This window comes from Maniola jurtina, chromosome 18, assembly GCF_905333055.1.
Source record: "Maniola jurtina chromosome 18, ilManJurt1.1, whole genome shotgun sequence".
NCBI classification, from domain to species: Eukaryota; Metazoa; Arthropoda; class Insecta; order Lepidoptera; family Nymphalidae; genus Maniola; species Maniola jurtina.
This window is the reverse complement of record NC_060046.1, coordinates 1,506,244-1,519,462: the sequence shown is the minus strand read 5'-3', so window position 1 is coordinate 1,519,462 and position 13,219 is coordinate 1,506,244. Positions and strand designations below refer to the sequence as shown.

At 37.0% G+C, this 13,219-nt stretch overlaps 1 protein-coding gene across 2 annotated transcripts; it reads right to left on the bottom strand.

The window, feature by feature from the left end:
- Positions 1-4,417: 4,417 nt before the first annotated feature.
- LOC123874509 (metaxin-1) lies at positions 4,418-11,654 on the bottom strand. 2 transcript variants are annotated; one of them, XM_045919908.1, is made up of 6 exons: positions 11,490-11,654; positions 11,272-11,418; positions 10,319-10,588; positions 9,287-9,521; positions 8,327-8,478; positions 4,418-4,659 (listed from the first exon to the last, which is right to left on the bottom strand). In XM_045919908.1, exons 1-6 carry the CDS (start codon positions 11,565-11,567, stop codon positions 4,537-4,539), a joined length of 1,005 nt encoding a protein of 334 aa, XP_045775864.1. In that variant the 5' UTR covers positions 11,568-11,654; the 3' UTR covers positions 4,418-4,536. The 2 variants fall into 2 exon arrangements, with proteins under 2 accessions (XP_045775864.1, XP_045775865.1); XM_045919909.1 differs by lacking the exon at positions 4,418-4,659 and adding an exon at positions 5,981-7,428.
- Positions 11,655-13,219: the final 1,565 nt, after the last annotated feature.

Sequence of the window (13,219 nt, the reverse complement as noted above, 5' to 3'; positions counted from 1 at the left end):
TAAATCTTAACCTGTCCTAGTACTGTTTGTGATTATCACATTGCAATAGTCGCTATTGTTTTTATTGCCTGAATGGGGATGATGACTGTCAAAAATAAATGATTTGTTAGGAACTATTAAATAGAGTGTCTTCCAAAATTCGTAAATCCACGTCCGCTGTTAGTTTTAAGTTTGCACCATTTTAAAACGAGTCAACTAAAAAAGTACGTAAAATTATGTCAAACGTTTATGACGTCACACATGTGTATTTCATACTTTAAGCTCCCTTAATAAGCAAGTGTTTTGACGTTTGATAAATAGTGGCTGATTCGACTAATAGTCATCATCCCTATTTGTGTGTTCTCTTGGCTAAATGGTGTATTTTAGGCGAAATTGGAAATGTCAGCCAATCGATAGGATTGTGACTATCGCCTTGTCACTATCCACGTTCGGTGCTAGGCCTGCAGCCTTAATGATTTAGAACAAAAGACTAAAGCCATTGTATCGAAGAGTATTAATTCATAGATTCTAATATATTTGTTCAATCTACATACATTATAGTTCAGTGAGTAAAATATTGTTGTTATGTAAATATTTTGAAACGTAAAGCTGTATAGAGTCTAGCGTTAAGGAATTGATTGAAATGTAATATATTTTATATTATTATTTAGACCTTAGAACAAGATACCGATATAAGCATAATACAGGGTGTAACCAGAACGCTGATGGTTACTGATAAGGTACCACAAAAAAACGCGTATTTTTTTAAATCCTGTATTTTTAAAAGTTCGTAATATATTGCAAATAATACATCTGACTGACGCTAGAGGTCAACGAACGTTACGTAAATAGGCCACTCGGGGTAGACGCCGCGTCGTAACTGGGGCATTGACCCGAGTTTTGCACGCTATACATTGCGGGTTTGAAAAATACTAAATCACTACACAATAAGGCAAATGGTTATTGGCATTGAATTGTGTTTAGGTAGTATAATAATAACCCTAAGTTTGCTAGCATTCTAGTTACACCTTGTATAATAAATTTACCATCACGTACTTTTGAGGTACTTTTTAGTTAAATATCAATTAATAAATAGTTATCTTACTTTATCTTGTGTTATGCACAAATTATGATTTTGTAATATATTCGATGTGCACTTTAATTAAGGAAATGTTGAATATATTTCTAAACAAAAATATTGTACTCGTTTATGATGAGAATCCATGTTTAATGCTAATATTACACTACTTCGCGGGTCTTCTCTCAGTAAGAGAAGGGTTTGGCCATTGTCCACCATGCTGGCCAAGGGCGGATTTGCAGAACCCTGGAACTGTCTATGGGTAAGCATGCTGCAAAATATGGCGGCCCGTGACCAGTCTATAGAAGTCGTACCTATGTATATTGTACGGCTACATCTTTGTTATAAAGTTCTGTTATGAAAATATGTGTTACCACGCTTATAAGTTATAAACCAAAAGAAGTAAAAAGTTATGAAAAATGCATGTTTATTTTACCTCTAAGTTTTTATATCTTAATTTTCTTATGATGTGTAGTGGTAATTATGATTAGGGCCAAAAGTATGGTCAAAACATAGCGTAAATACATACATTGGGGTGAGGGCATTGATATTTGTTGCTGAGCCAGCTTAACGGTTACCAAGAAAAATAAGAAATTTATGTTTATTCAGCATACTTCTGCCGATCGGTACCTTTAGGTTCCCATCTCGTCGCTGAAACCCCACAAGGTTGCAAATTAAATAAACAAAAAGCCGGCCAAGTGCGAGTTAGACTCGCGCACCGACGGTTCCATACTCGGGTATTTTTTCGACATTTTGCATGATAAATCAAAAACTATTATGCATAAAAATAAATAAAAATCTGTTTCAGAATGTACAGGTAAAACCCTTTCATATGAAAGTTGATACCCCACTTGGTATAGTTATCTTACTTTGAAAATTGAAATACATTTTAATTATTTTTTAACGATGTAACCACAAATTCACGGTTATCAGATTTATTCCTTTACTTATGCTATAAGACCTACTTACCTACCAAATTTCATCATTCTAGGTCAACGGGAAGTACCCTATAGGTTTTCTTGACAGACACGACGGACGGACACACAGACAACAAAGTGATCCTATAAGGGTTCCGTTTTTCAGCTCTACCGGAATCCGGAGCTACCGAGTACCGACTATTTCTTTTTAAAGTTTGATGTGTTATATTTAGTGCCGGATACTCTAGAAACGTTAATTTACCTACTACACATACATGTTCTGTTGTAAATAAGGCAGCTGTCTAAATCTGTTGTAAATTAGTTTGTTAATAATTTTAATATAAATGATAATATATTTATAACCTTCGTTTTCAATGTAACTTCACATTCTTTATTCGCCTTATTCATATAAGGGCGCCTACGCCGCAAAGTGCCGCGCGGAGGCAGCACTGCTTTGTGAATCCATATTTAAAAAAAAATTTTCAAAAGAAAAATAAAACCGATGAAGTCGAGCGAGCATATTAAAACAAAATTAGAAATCCAAGAGTGAAGCTCGCCCGACTTCATACCTAGGTACATTACATGTGTAGCTAAATAAAAGTTATTTTTTACTTTTTAGTGTTTGTGGTTTTTGAAGTCGGTTTTATTTTTCTTTTGAAAATTTTTTATTTCACAATTTTTAGTGGCCCCACTGTACTATAATATGCTATGCCCAGTTAAAACCCTACTGTTTACTAAGCTATTGCACTGATCGCGAGCAATTTGCTCCTATCTATTGAGGAGTTCTGTTCTCCATCTCCGAAGATATTCATCAGATCTTCACTAAATTTATATGGGACCACCTGCACAGTATACCCTTTCAAACAAAAAAATAATTTTCCAAATCGGTCCAAGGGTCTTTGAGTAATCGGGGAACATACATAAAAAAAAAAAAAAAAGATTCCGACGAATTGAGAACCTCCTCCTTTTTTGGAAGTCGGTTAATTAAAATACGCGACATCCTATTAGGAAATACTCCACCCGGCACTTTGCGGCGAATGCGCCCTAATTCATCCGGTCGTAGCGAGGCGAGGCATCGATAGAGATGGAATTACTATCATGATTACAACACGACCTCCATGTAGGTAAAGCCTGACTATATAATAAACGTCGCCATATTGCGGAAAATTAGTACAGTTAAAGGTGAACGCACATTTATAGAATGCTGTATATGAAATCTCATGAAACCTCGCACAATTCCGATTCGAACGATTCGACGCAGGGTTGTATGGGATTTCATACACAGTATTCTAAAATTCGTTTCGTTCGACTGGTTTGGCTCGGATAAGTGTACGTTCACCTTAATTTACCTATACAAGACTATAAACTTTGTACCTATTGCAAAAAAAAAATGCGAAAGTGGCGCCCCCAGAGCAAGTTTTTTTATATTTCTTGTCAGGCTATAGAGTAAGTATACACTAGAGTTAGATGGATCATTCCGAACAAAAATTATTGCGGGCTGGAACTCTTTTTTGCTTATAACTTGATATCCAGTGTCATACCAATTTTGATAGAAGACGATTTTTGTTTGATATAGCCCTATAAAGGTATTTAAATTATATAGAACGCGAGTATTGTAAATAGATTATGTAAACGTGTAATATCGCCTCGACTGTATTTTATTGTTGTTGAGTGTACCTGACAACGCGGAATGCAGAAATGTTCAAAATAAAACGAAGATACCCTCGGATACTCGTTGTTTTTATTTTTATTAACTCTATTTTGTACATATTTCACATACATTTAACACATTAAACCTACGTATTCGTTCCTACTTACAATATTCACTTAAATTCATACTAATATTACAAATCATTGCAATCAAGAATGCATTTCTTCGTCTATTTAATAGGTACCATTTCACGCTTGCCGAATTTTGGTACCTACAGAGATATCTTGCATAGAATTTTTATCCCGAAGAGTTCCCACGGGAATTAAAAACTCGGACTCGCCAATGAAGGAAAAGTACCATCACCAAGTAGCGATTAGTAGGTTTTGCTTCAAGTAGGTAATTATTAAGAATAAGGGAATATGGGTCATTTTCAAAATGTTTGCACTAGTCACAAAAATGAAGTGCATTACAAAAATGAATACCGTAACAAAGAAATAACAAAAATGAAACATCAGGGCTGTGTCACACCACATATTATTTTGTAACCGAAAGTATAATACAAGTGTAAATTAAAAATTTATAACACCCCCGAGAAGTGAAGGTAGGTAACTAGAAAAGAGCTGATAACTTTCAAATGGCTGAACCGATTTTCTTGGATTATAGCTAAGAACACTCTCGATCAAGCCAGCTTTCAAACAAAAAAAAACTAAATTAAAATCGGTTCATTCGTTTAGGAGCTACGATGCACAGACAGATACACACGTCAAACTTATAACGCCCCTCTTTTTTGGGTCAGGGTTAAAAACGGGGCATTTTTTTTTTTGAAAATGATCCATATTTAAACCATTTTAGATTCATGGATGCAACTCTCTTAATGGACGACATTTACTACTACGCTAGACAAGCTTTCTTCATGTTCTCTCTCCGTCTAGTCCAGCCTGCTCCTTGAGCCTGTTGATCTTGATGAAGTGTTTCTTGGCGATGCGGAGCCGGTTCAGCAGCACGGTGCGCTGCCAGCTCCAGCCGGAGAGACGCTGTTGAAACACTTCGATATCTTTACTCTCTATTTATCATATCTATCATAATGCATAATATTGCACGGATGCAACGTGTTAAGTTTTCAAGCTAAGGTTACCTACATATTTTCTTACTCGCTTCTCTTTACAAACGCTGAGAAAGTAAACAACTTGATTGGCTCGAAAATATTTTACGCCAATATTTAAATAGTACCCCAACACAACTAGTTTCAGAAGTAGTACTCCTGAAATAAAAAGCACGTTCTTGGAAAAAAACAAACCGAATTCCACACCGTGGGGGTGAGGTGTAATAAAATAAACAAACCAGTCAACGAACAACATTTTATTCATGCCAACCTTACATAAGTTAAAACATCCAACAAACCAATACTCAGTCATTGAAACAAAATCTAACCTAACCACTACGCACTACAACTAAGTGCCTTATTGATTATGACCAAAGTTAATAAGAGCAGGAATATTTAATACGGGCGTGCAATAAAATGAGGCTTCAACGTGGTTATATTTTCTATTCTCAGATACTAATTTTGAGACGTCATTAATTTTTAATTTTCCGTAGGTAGTTGTAAAAATTGATAAAAAGAAAGTTGCGTCTTTCTAAGAAAAAATATTACCACAAAACAAATACTTAGGGCGGTCACGCACTAATCCGATCCGAATTCGTGAAAATACGTCCGAAGTAGTCATAGAACTAATTTGTATGGTAGCATACGCATCCGATTTATCTCCGTCATCTGTGTGTGTATCGGATGTGCCTCGGATTCAAATCGGACGTATGACGCAGATATGGCAAAGATGTCCACTAGCTTGGATTTGGATCAGAGACCGGATTAGTGCGTAAGCAATAGCAGAGTTTTTTATATCCATATTTTCATGGATTGAATCGGTTGAGTGCGTAACCGCTCTTACTGGTTATAGACAAAGTTATAACAATTTCTTTTCTATATTTGCCATGGTTGTATCTATCTATATCTCTAAATATATATAAATTTCACTTAAATTGGTCATTAAATCATTGCTATTCATAACAGCTGCTCCTGTATAGCTATAACTAGAATATATTGAAATGCATAATAACCAGTCGATATTTAATTAATATTAATAACAACTCCTAAGGACATTCGCAACATATTTAATTTAGACGTGCGTTATCTTCTTTTTAGGGTTCCGTAACCGAAGGGTGCCAACGGAACCCAATTACTAAGTCTCTGCTATCCGTCCATCCATCTGTCTGTCAGCGGGCTGTGTCTTGTGAAGCGTAAGAGGTAGAGAGTTGAAATTTTCACAGAATGTGTATTTTTATTGCCGCTGCAACAAATAATAATAGAAATTTCAAAATGGCCACCGTAAAATTAAAAAATAGGAAGTATTATTTCCTATAGGATGGTACGGAACCCTTCATGTGCGAGTCCGACCCGCACTTCACCGATTTTTCTAGTTTCGGTCCAACAAGGCGAATCCTCGTGCTGATTGCGCCAGTGAATTTCTATTAACGTGTTTAAAATGATATGGTTGAGCCTAAAAACTCGGAAAATGTTTAAGAAATTAAAACAAATTGTAAAAACTATACAACAAACTTCGATAAAATACTCTGTGCATTATTTAAGTATTTGCAGTCTATATATCTTTTTGGTAATTAAAATACAATATTATTATTTAATAGTAATAGGAACACAATAGTTTGCCTTTCGTGGCAATGTGCTTGGGTTTGATAATATATTATGTCGACATCATCATCATCATCATCATCATGATTGATTAACAAAGAAAGTCTATATCTGTCTATGAGTCTATATCCTACAGTGGCAGGATGCATATTGACTTTTTTTAAATAAAAAATAGCGAGCAAACGAGCAGGCGGGTCACCTGGTGTTAAGTGATTACCGCCGCCCATGATCATTTGCAGCACCAGAGGTATCGCCGATGCGTTGCCTTTGCTGTTGTTGTTGAAAATGATGATGATGATTAAATCCATGTATCACATTGACTACACATGAACATGACAGACAGAATCCTAAATTCTATTTACAAAGCTCGAATAAAACGTTAAATACATCTATAGACCAGCCAAACACAAAATGCTTAAAATCGATCGCATATTTGTGACGCTCGGACACATAAATAATGTGCTGTATTTCAATTTTTTATTACAGTTAAAAATATAAGCCAGTACTACAAAAATTCGAATCACTACCCATATCATACATGCCAGTGTGTTTGTTGGTTTATTGGTTTGGCCTTCAGTCACGTTGCAACGGAGCAACGGATCGACGTGTTTCTTTTGCATGGATATAGCTAAAGACCTGGAGAGTGACATAGGCTAATTTTTATGCCGGAAAATCAAAGAGCTCCCACGGGATTCTAAGGCCTACGCGGATGAAGTCGCGGGCATCATTTACTAACCTATACATCGAAATACCGGATGCGCCGAAGCAACCAAAGCTTCACGTCGTACGGTGTGCGATCACCTTTATTTTAACATGATCACAATAGTTGGTACATTTTACTTTTAGTTTCAGCGCGCACGATTTATGTGGTCACCTTAATTATATTACAGCTCTAGAGTATTTTAATTTACAGTTTTCATGCGATCAACTCAAAGTAAAAACAAGATGGCGGGCAGTGTGCGGTTCAGCCTTGACAGTTGACAGTAAACTTGACAGTTGACAGGTGTCACCAGGCGTGGGCCGCTCGGGGTCAGTTGTCGTCTTCGTCATTCTCAAACATGTCGTTGTAATGTTGCGAGTGCTCGAAATCTTTCATGTCCTGAATAAACAAAGTATTATTTTGACGCGTGAGAATGAATAAGAATACAACTTTAAGGTGCAACGCACACCTACAGAGAGAAGCGGAGCCGATGCGCAAATAACAATGTTCAATAAACAGTGTTAAATAAGACACAGTTAATAATTTTAAGGTTTTTAAACTAGATGGATATGGATACGTCCAGGTCGATTATCTGTCATTCAACATGTTAATAGACTTTGTTTTAAAACATGGTCTTTCAATCAATAAATTAATTATTTATTTGCTGTAAATGCAGGTTTACAAAGATGTTAAAATTAATATTTTTATAAACCTGTATTTAACATATAAAACGACGAACCTCAAAGGGCGCTACTGCTATGCCAAAGTGAAGCTGAGATTAAAACGCTGATGCTGAAATAGACGCTGCACCTCGGCTTACTTCCACTCTGTTGTGTATGTTACGCCTCAGGGACAGGCAGGCAGTAAATTGGCTCATTTTAATATATTCTTATTATTTCGCAAAAAAATCGCTGTGATTTTTAATTAACTGATAAAAAAGTCGATCAATTCTGTATAATATAGGTGTAAGTAAAAAAATATGCCAATTTAAAAACATCAATTTTGAAATAAATCTAATAAAATTCTAAAATGCATCATGTACCTACTCTAAATGAAATGCAAGCATTATGCAGAAATGAATTGCGTGTATATTAGGTTCATTAATACTTAGGTATAACGAAACAATCAAAAAGTATTTTCTTCCCACTTGTTCTGAAATTGCTTCATTTAAATATTCGTCAATCGGCTCTTTTAGGGCAGCAATTTCCAATACGACAATAATAGAAATTGCTGAACAGATTCATACTGATGACAAGGTTCTTCAGATGCCACGAAAAAAACCAACCAAAAAACTAACCTGGAACATGCCGTTGGCGAGCGCGTAGCCCGTCATCGCGAGCGCCGCGAACACGGCCGCCAGCAGCTTGTTCCTCGTCTCGTGCGGGAACTGCGCCGCCTCGCGCTCCGACTGCGTGCCGCGAGACTGCTTCTTCGAGTTCCTGTTGTAATCTGGAAACAAATTGTTACTATTGTAGTCCCAATGGACGGATAACCCCACAAACCACGGAAACTGCTTTTATAGCTATTTCAATTGATCACATGATAGATTAAAGGGTTCAAAGACATTTTAAACATGACCTATTGCCTTTCCCCTCCAACTGAAGGTAGCTACATACATAACTGCAAAGTCACTTACCATCAATAAGAGAAAGCGAGCACTGCGGTGCAGCGAGTTGCGGTATGTTTTGAAATCCGTAAATTTGAATTTAAATCAACTAAATCCGGCGCGGAATTAATTCCGCAGTGCACGCGCTTCTATGTAGTTCTATAGTTCACAGATTTTTCGGGAAAAAACTAGCTCTAACATTTCTACAGTTCTTCCATTCTCGCTTCAAACCAAGACAGGTTAGCAATCGCTTTGACGTGGCTAGCGAAGGTGGCGTTGGGGAAGGGCACCTTGACGAGCGGCACCAGGTACGCGAACACCGTGGCGTCGAAACGAGGAGGGCCAAAGGAACCCACCACCTTCGACGTGGTTAAGCGAGTGATACTTAAGAAAAACTAAAATAAATACCATCACTTACCATCAGTAACATTTCTAAAGTTCTTCTGACTGATCCTCGCAACGAATCGAGACAGGTTAGCGATCGCTTTGACGTGGCTAGCGAGGGTCGCGTTGGGAAAGGGCGCTTTGACCAGCGGCGCCAGGTACGCGAACACCGTGGCGTCGAACGAGGAGGGCCGAAGGAACCCACAACCTTCGACGTGGTGAAGCGAGTGATACTTAAGAAAAACTAAAATAAATACCATCACTTACCATCAGTAACATTTCTAAAGTTCTTCTGACTGATCCTCGCAACGAATCGAGACAGGTTAGCGATCGCTTTGACGTGGCTAGCGAGGGTCGCGTTGGGGAAGGGCGCCTTGACCAGCGGCGCCAGGTACGCGAACACCGTGGCGTCGAACGAGGAGGGCCGGTTGCCGAAGAAGTATTCACTCTCACCCAGCCGGTCTGACAAGGTCTTGAGGCACTTTTCTGCTTCGTTATAAATCTGGAAGGCAGATGCCCGTCTGTGTGGATATAGGTTTTCAAAATCTCGTAGTAACTCTTTGATTTTCAAGGATAAAAAGTAGCCTATGTGTTGATCCAGGATGGAGGAGGCCTATGCCCAAAAATGGGCGTTCCAATGACATAATACAATTTAATAACTAACAGTGACACTATAAATTTATGACATTATTTTACATGATTAAGTAACTAACTAAATGAGGTAGACACTACAATTTAAATAGCTGACTAATAATAATGGATAATCAATAACTTTTATCTAACTTTACTATTTTATTTTAATTTTTTTTTTTTTGACATAATTTTTTGACATGTACACAATATTTTAAATGTATGACGATGTGATTATTTCATATTTATTTTTTAACTTTTGGAATTGTAAATCTTAATATACTTAGATGCCTCTAATTGTCATAATAAAATCTAATAATTGTAATTCGTGTGATTGTGTATAAAATGATAATTGTAATACATTGGAATAAAGGCTTTATTATTATTATTATTATTATTATGTGTTGATCCATGGTAAAATCTATCTCCATTCCAAATTTCAGCCAAATCGGTTAAGTAATTTTGCGTGAAAGAGTAACAAACAGACATACATACACACAAACTTTCACCTTTAAGTGGGAACTGTAAAGTGTGACTAGAAAGAACGGAGAAATTTTGGATGAGAAGACAAAGCTTGAGCCGAGTTCTTCTTTTTCTTGGTGACTGGCAGTCATGCAGGGCTCTTCCAGACCCTGTATTTTCATAACCCTCAAAATCACATTTACTTACAGTTTTCTCAATTTCCTTCAAATCAGTGTATTCCCCATACAACGCATCAACCATTGCCTTAGCACTGCTCTGGTACTTTGATGGATAATAGAAGTTAAATGGTATCCGCAAGGCTTTAGCATATGCAGGCCTCGTGAGTTCCCCATAGTTCTTCTCATCCACCCACCATGCGTACTGGTACGCAGGGTAGAGTTTGTCATGTAAATATTGTGTGAAAGCACTTGCTTCAGCTGCTTGCTTTTGATTTAGGTGAACGTCTGTGCTGTAATGCTGGAAATATATATTATTTTCACTTTAGCTATACATTTGACCACAGTCACTGGTTTCAGCTGATGGAAAGTGATGATGTGGCCTAAGATGGGACTCATTTGCCTAGATGTCCATTCACTCTTGTTTTAGATTATAATTGGTAGGAAAGACTAATCATGGAAGTGAGTATTCCAAACTCTATTTAAATATTGTTAATCATGACTAATATTCCCCTTTTCCATACAACTAAGCCTAATGCTTGTGCTAGGAGTAGGTTCAACAATAGTGCAATGGGTGCAGTTAAAACTGCCACCTTTCGGAATTCATTATGCTCCTTAACCTATATAGGATGTTTCAGGTTCAAAGGTTGTACTTGATATAATTAATTTTATTTAAAATTCCAGGTTAATTTATAAACTAGCTCACGGCCAGGTCTTTTCCCGCGCGGATTTGGCTTGTTTAAATCCTTGAGAACTCCAGACTTGATGCAATTTAGAAATTAAATTAAACCCCTGCCATAAATCTAACCAAAGATCTCCCACTTGTAAGACCGCAATGCTTATTTATCAGTGCGCCAAAATAGTAAGCAAACCTTGAATAAATACTGGAAATAATATTGATGTAAAATGTACCAGAAATTTAAATTGGAATGTTGCTACATGTAATTGAGTCTAATAATTAAATAATTAACATCAAATTCTTACCAAAGACTGAAGATATGAGACTACTTCTTCAAAGTTCGTCAAAACTGTCCTCCCGTCTCTCATGACAGGCAGAGTGCCTTTCGGAGTAAAAAACGGATTGCTAGCCTCACGAACTTTAACAGGAACGCCAATAAATTTCATATAAGTCTGGAAACATGATAAATTATTAAAAAACGCCGGTCGCAATTGCTGATGAGGTTAAGTGGTTATTAACTTACCAAAACTTTAAGGCATTCTAGATCAATAGACGCAAGTCCCCATTCTCCACGCCATATATCTAATTCTATACTAGCCATTATAGTAAAACTATTGTAAAATTTACTAAAACTTTTAATTTTTTTAACATTGCACAATTACATCTGTCTTTTGTTTTCGCCAGCAGCAGTCTGAGCACAGACCACGAATCCGGAGTCTGAGTCAGTGATCTGTGATCTATGATCATCTTTTTTTTTTTCTTCTCTCGTCTGGCTTTACACTGATTAGCCAATGTCAAGTGTGTAGTTATTTACAAGTTAGGAAAACTATATGTATAAGTATGGACTTCGCCTGTGCTGGCGCCCGCCGACATACACGCGGCGCCCATCTAGAGCGCTTCTCAGTCAGTTCCTCGGTCAGTTCCACCACCAATAAACACCAGCGGGACACAAAAACCGGCCACTTCTAACAAAAAAACACTCCAAAAAGTCACAACACGCGCGCCAACAAACGCCACCACAGACAAAGTCCTCTATGATCATCTATGATATGGTACTCTGTCTGTGGTCTGTGTGACCAGATTTAAATTTTTTATCCTGCTACTCTGGAGTAAAAACTGCTAAAACATACTTAATTTTTTGAAGCGCTAAATTTCTTATAATTTAAAATAAATTATATCATTATTCTGTATAGAAATCCATACTAATCTTATGAATGTGAAAGTGTGTCTGTCTGTTACCTTTTCACGAACTCTTTTTCTTTATAGTTACGAGATAATCCCAGTAAAGTGAATGTTGAATCTAGCTTTTCTGCACAGACCTCCTTTACTGCTTTAGATATGTAGTTACTGTTAATAACTGCCAATATTTTTTTTCCTGTCACAAAATCTACTGAGCCCTAATTAAAAAAGCCCTGTATTCTGCTAAAATTGCAGGATCCTGCTAAATCTATAAATTGGTCACACTGTTCACCAGATTGACAAGAACGGCGGTCGCAGAGTGTCACAGTCATACAGACAATCTATTAGGTCTAACGCGAAGGTAAAGCCACTGAAATGTGGTAATCAGCACAAGTACACTGGAAGAGTAACATTCAAAATGCAGTTATTTTTTTGATAATTCAAAGCGCCCCAGCTTCCACCAAACATACTGGGAATTAAAATTGACACTTTCTATCAATTGCTGGTTGATTGTAAAACCCTTTTTTGTTTCGACAGTGCATTTTAGATATTAGCAACAGTATGCCGGTCAATCAATCGTGATTGCGACACTCACAATCTGACTCTAGCTGTCATTTTGCTGGTTGAGACTTGAGAGGCTCAATATGTTGTAAATATTAATTATTCTGTATGTATTTCAATTTTGTTACTTATTTGTCAGAATAACTTGTCACTCTATTTGCATGTTGTGTTTACCTTCAATTAACTAAATATCTTGCATACTTACATATTTTGTAAAATTAAATTGTAATTCTTGTTATAAGTTGTTGGTAAACCAAATAAATAAAAAAATGGAGCAAATCAAGTTGTTTCAAAAACAAGTCACCAATTGTAAGTCCAGCGTACTCTTACCATTAGAGGTCAATGCAGTGTGCACACCATAGATATAAGCTTGAAAAGACTTCGTCTGCGATGGCGTTTGCTGGCGCGCGTGCTGTGCTTGTTTGGAGTGTTTTTTTTGTTAAGAGTGGCTGGCTGGTTTTTGGTGGTGGAACTGACCGGAAGGCGCTCTAAAGGGGCGCCGCGCGTATGTCG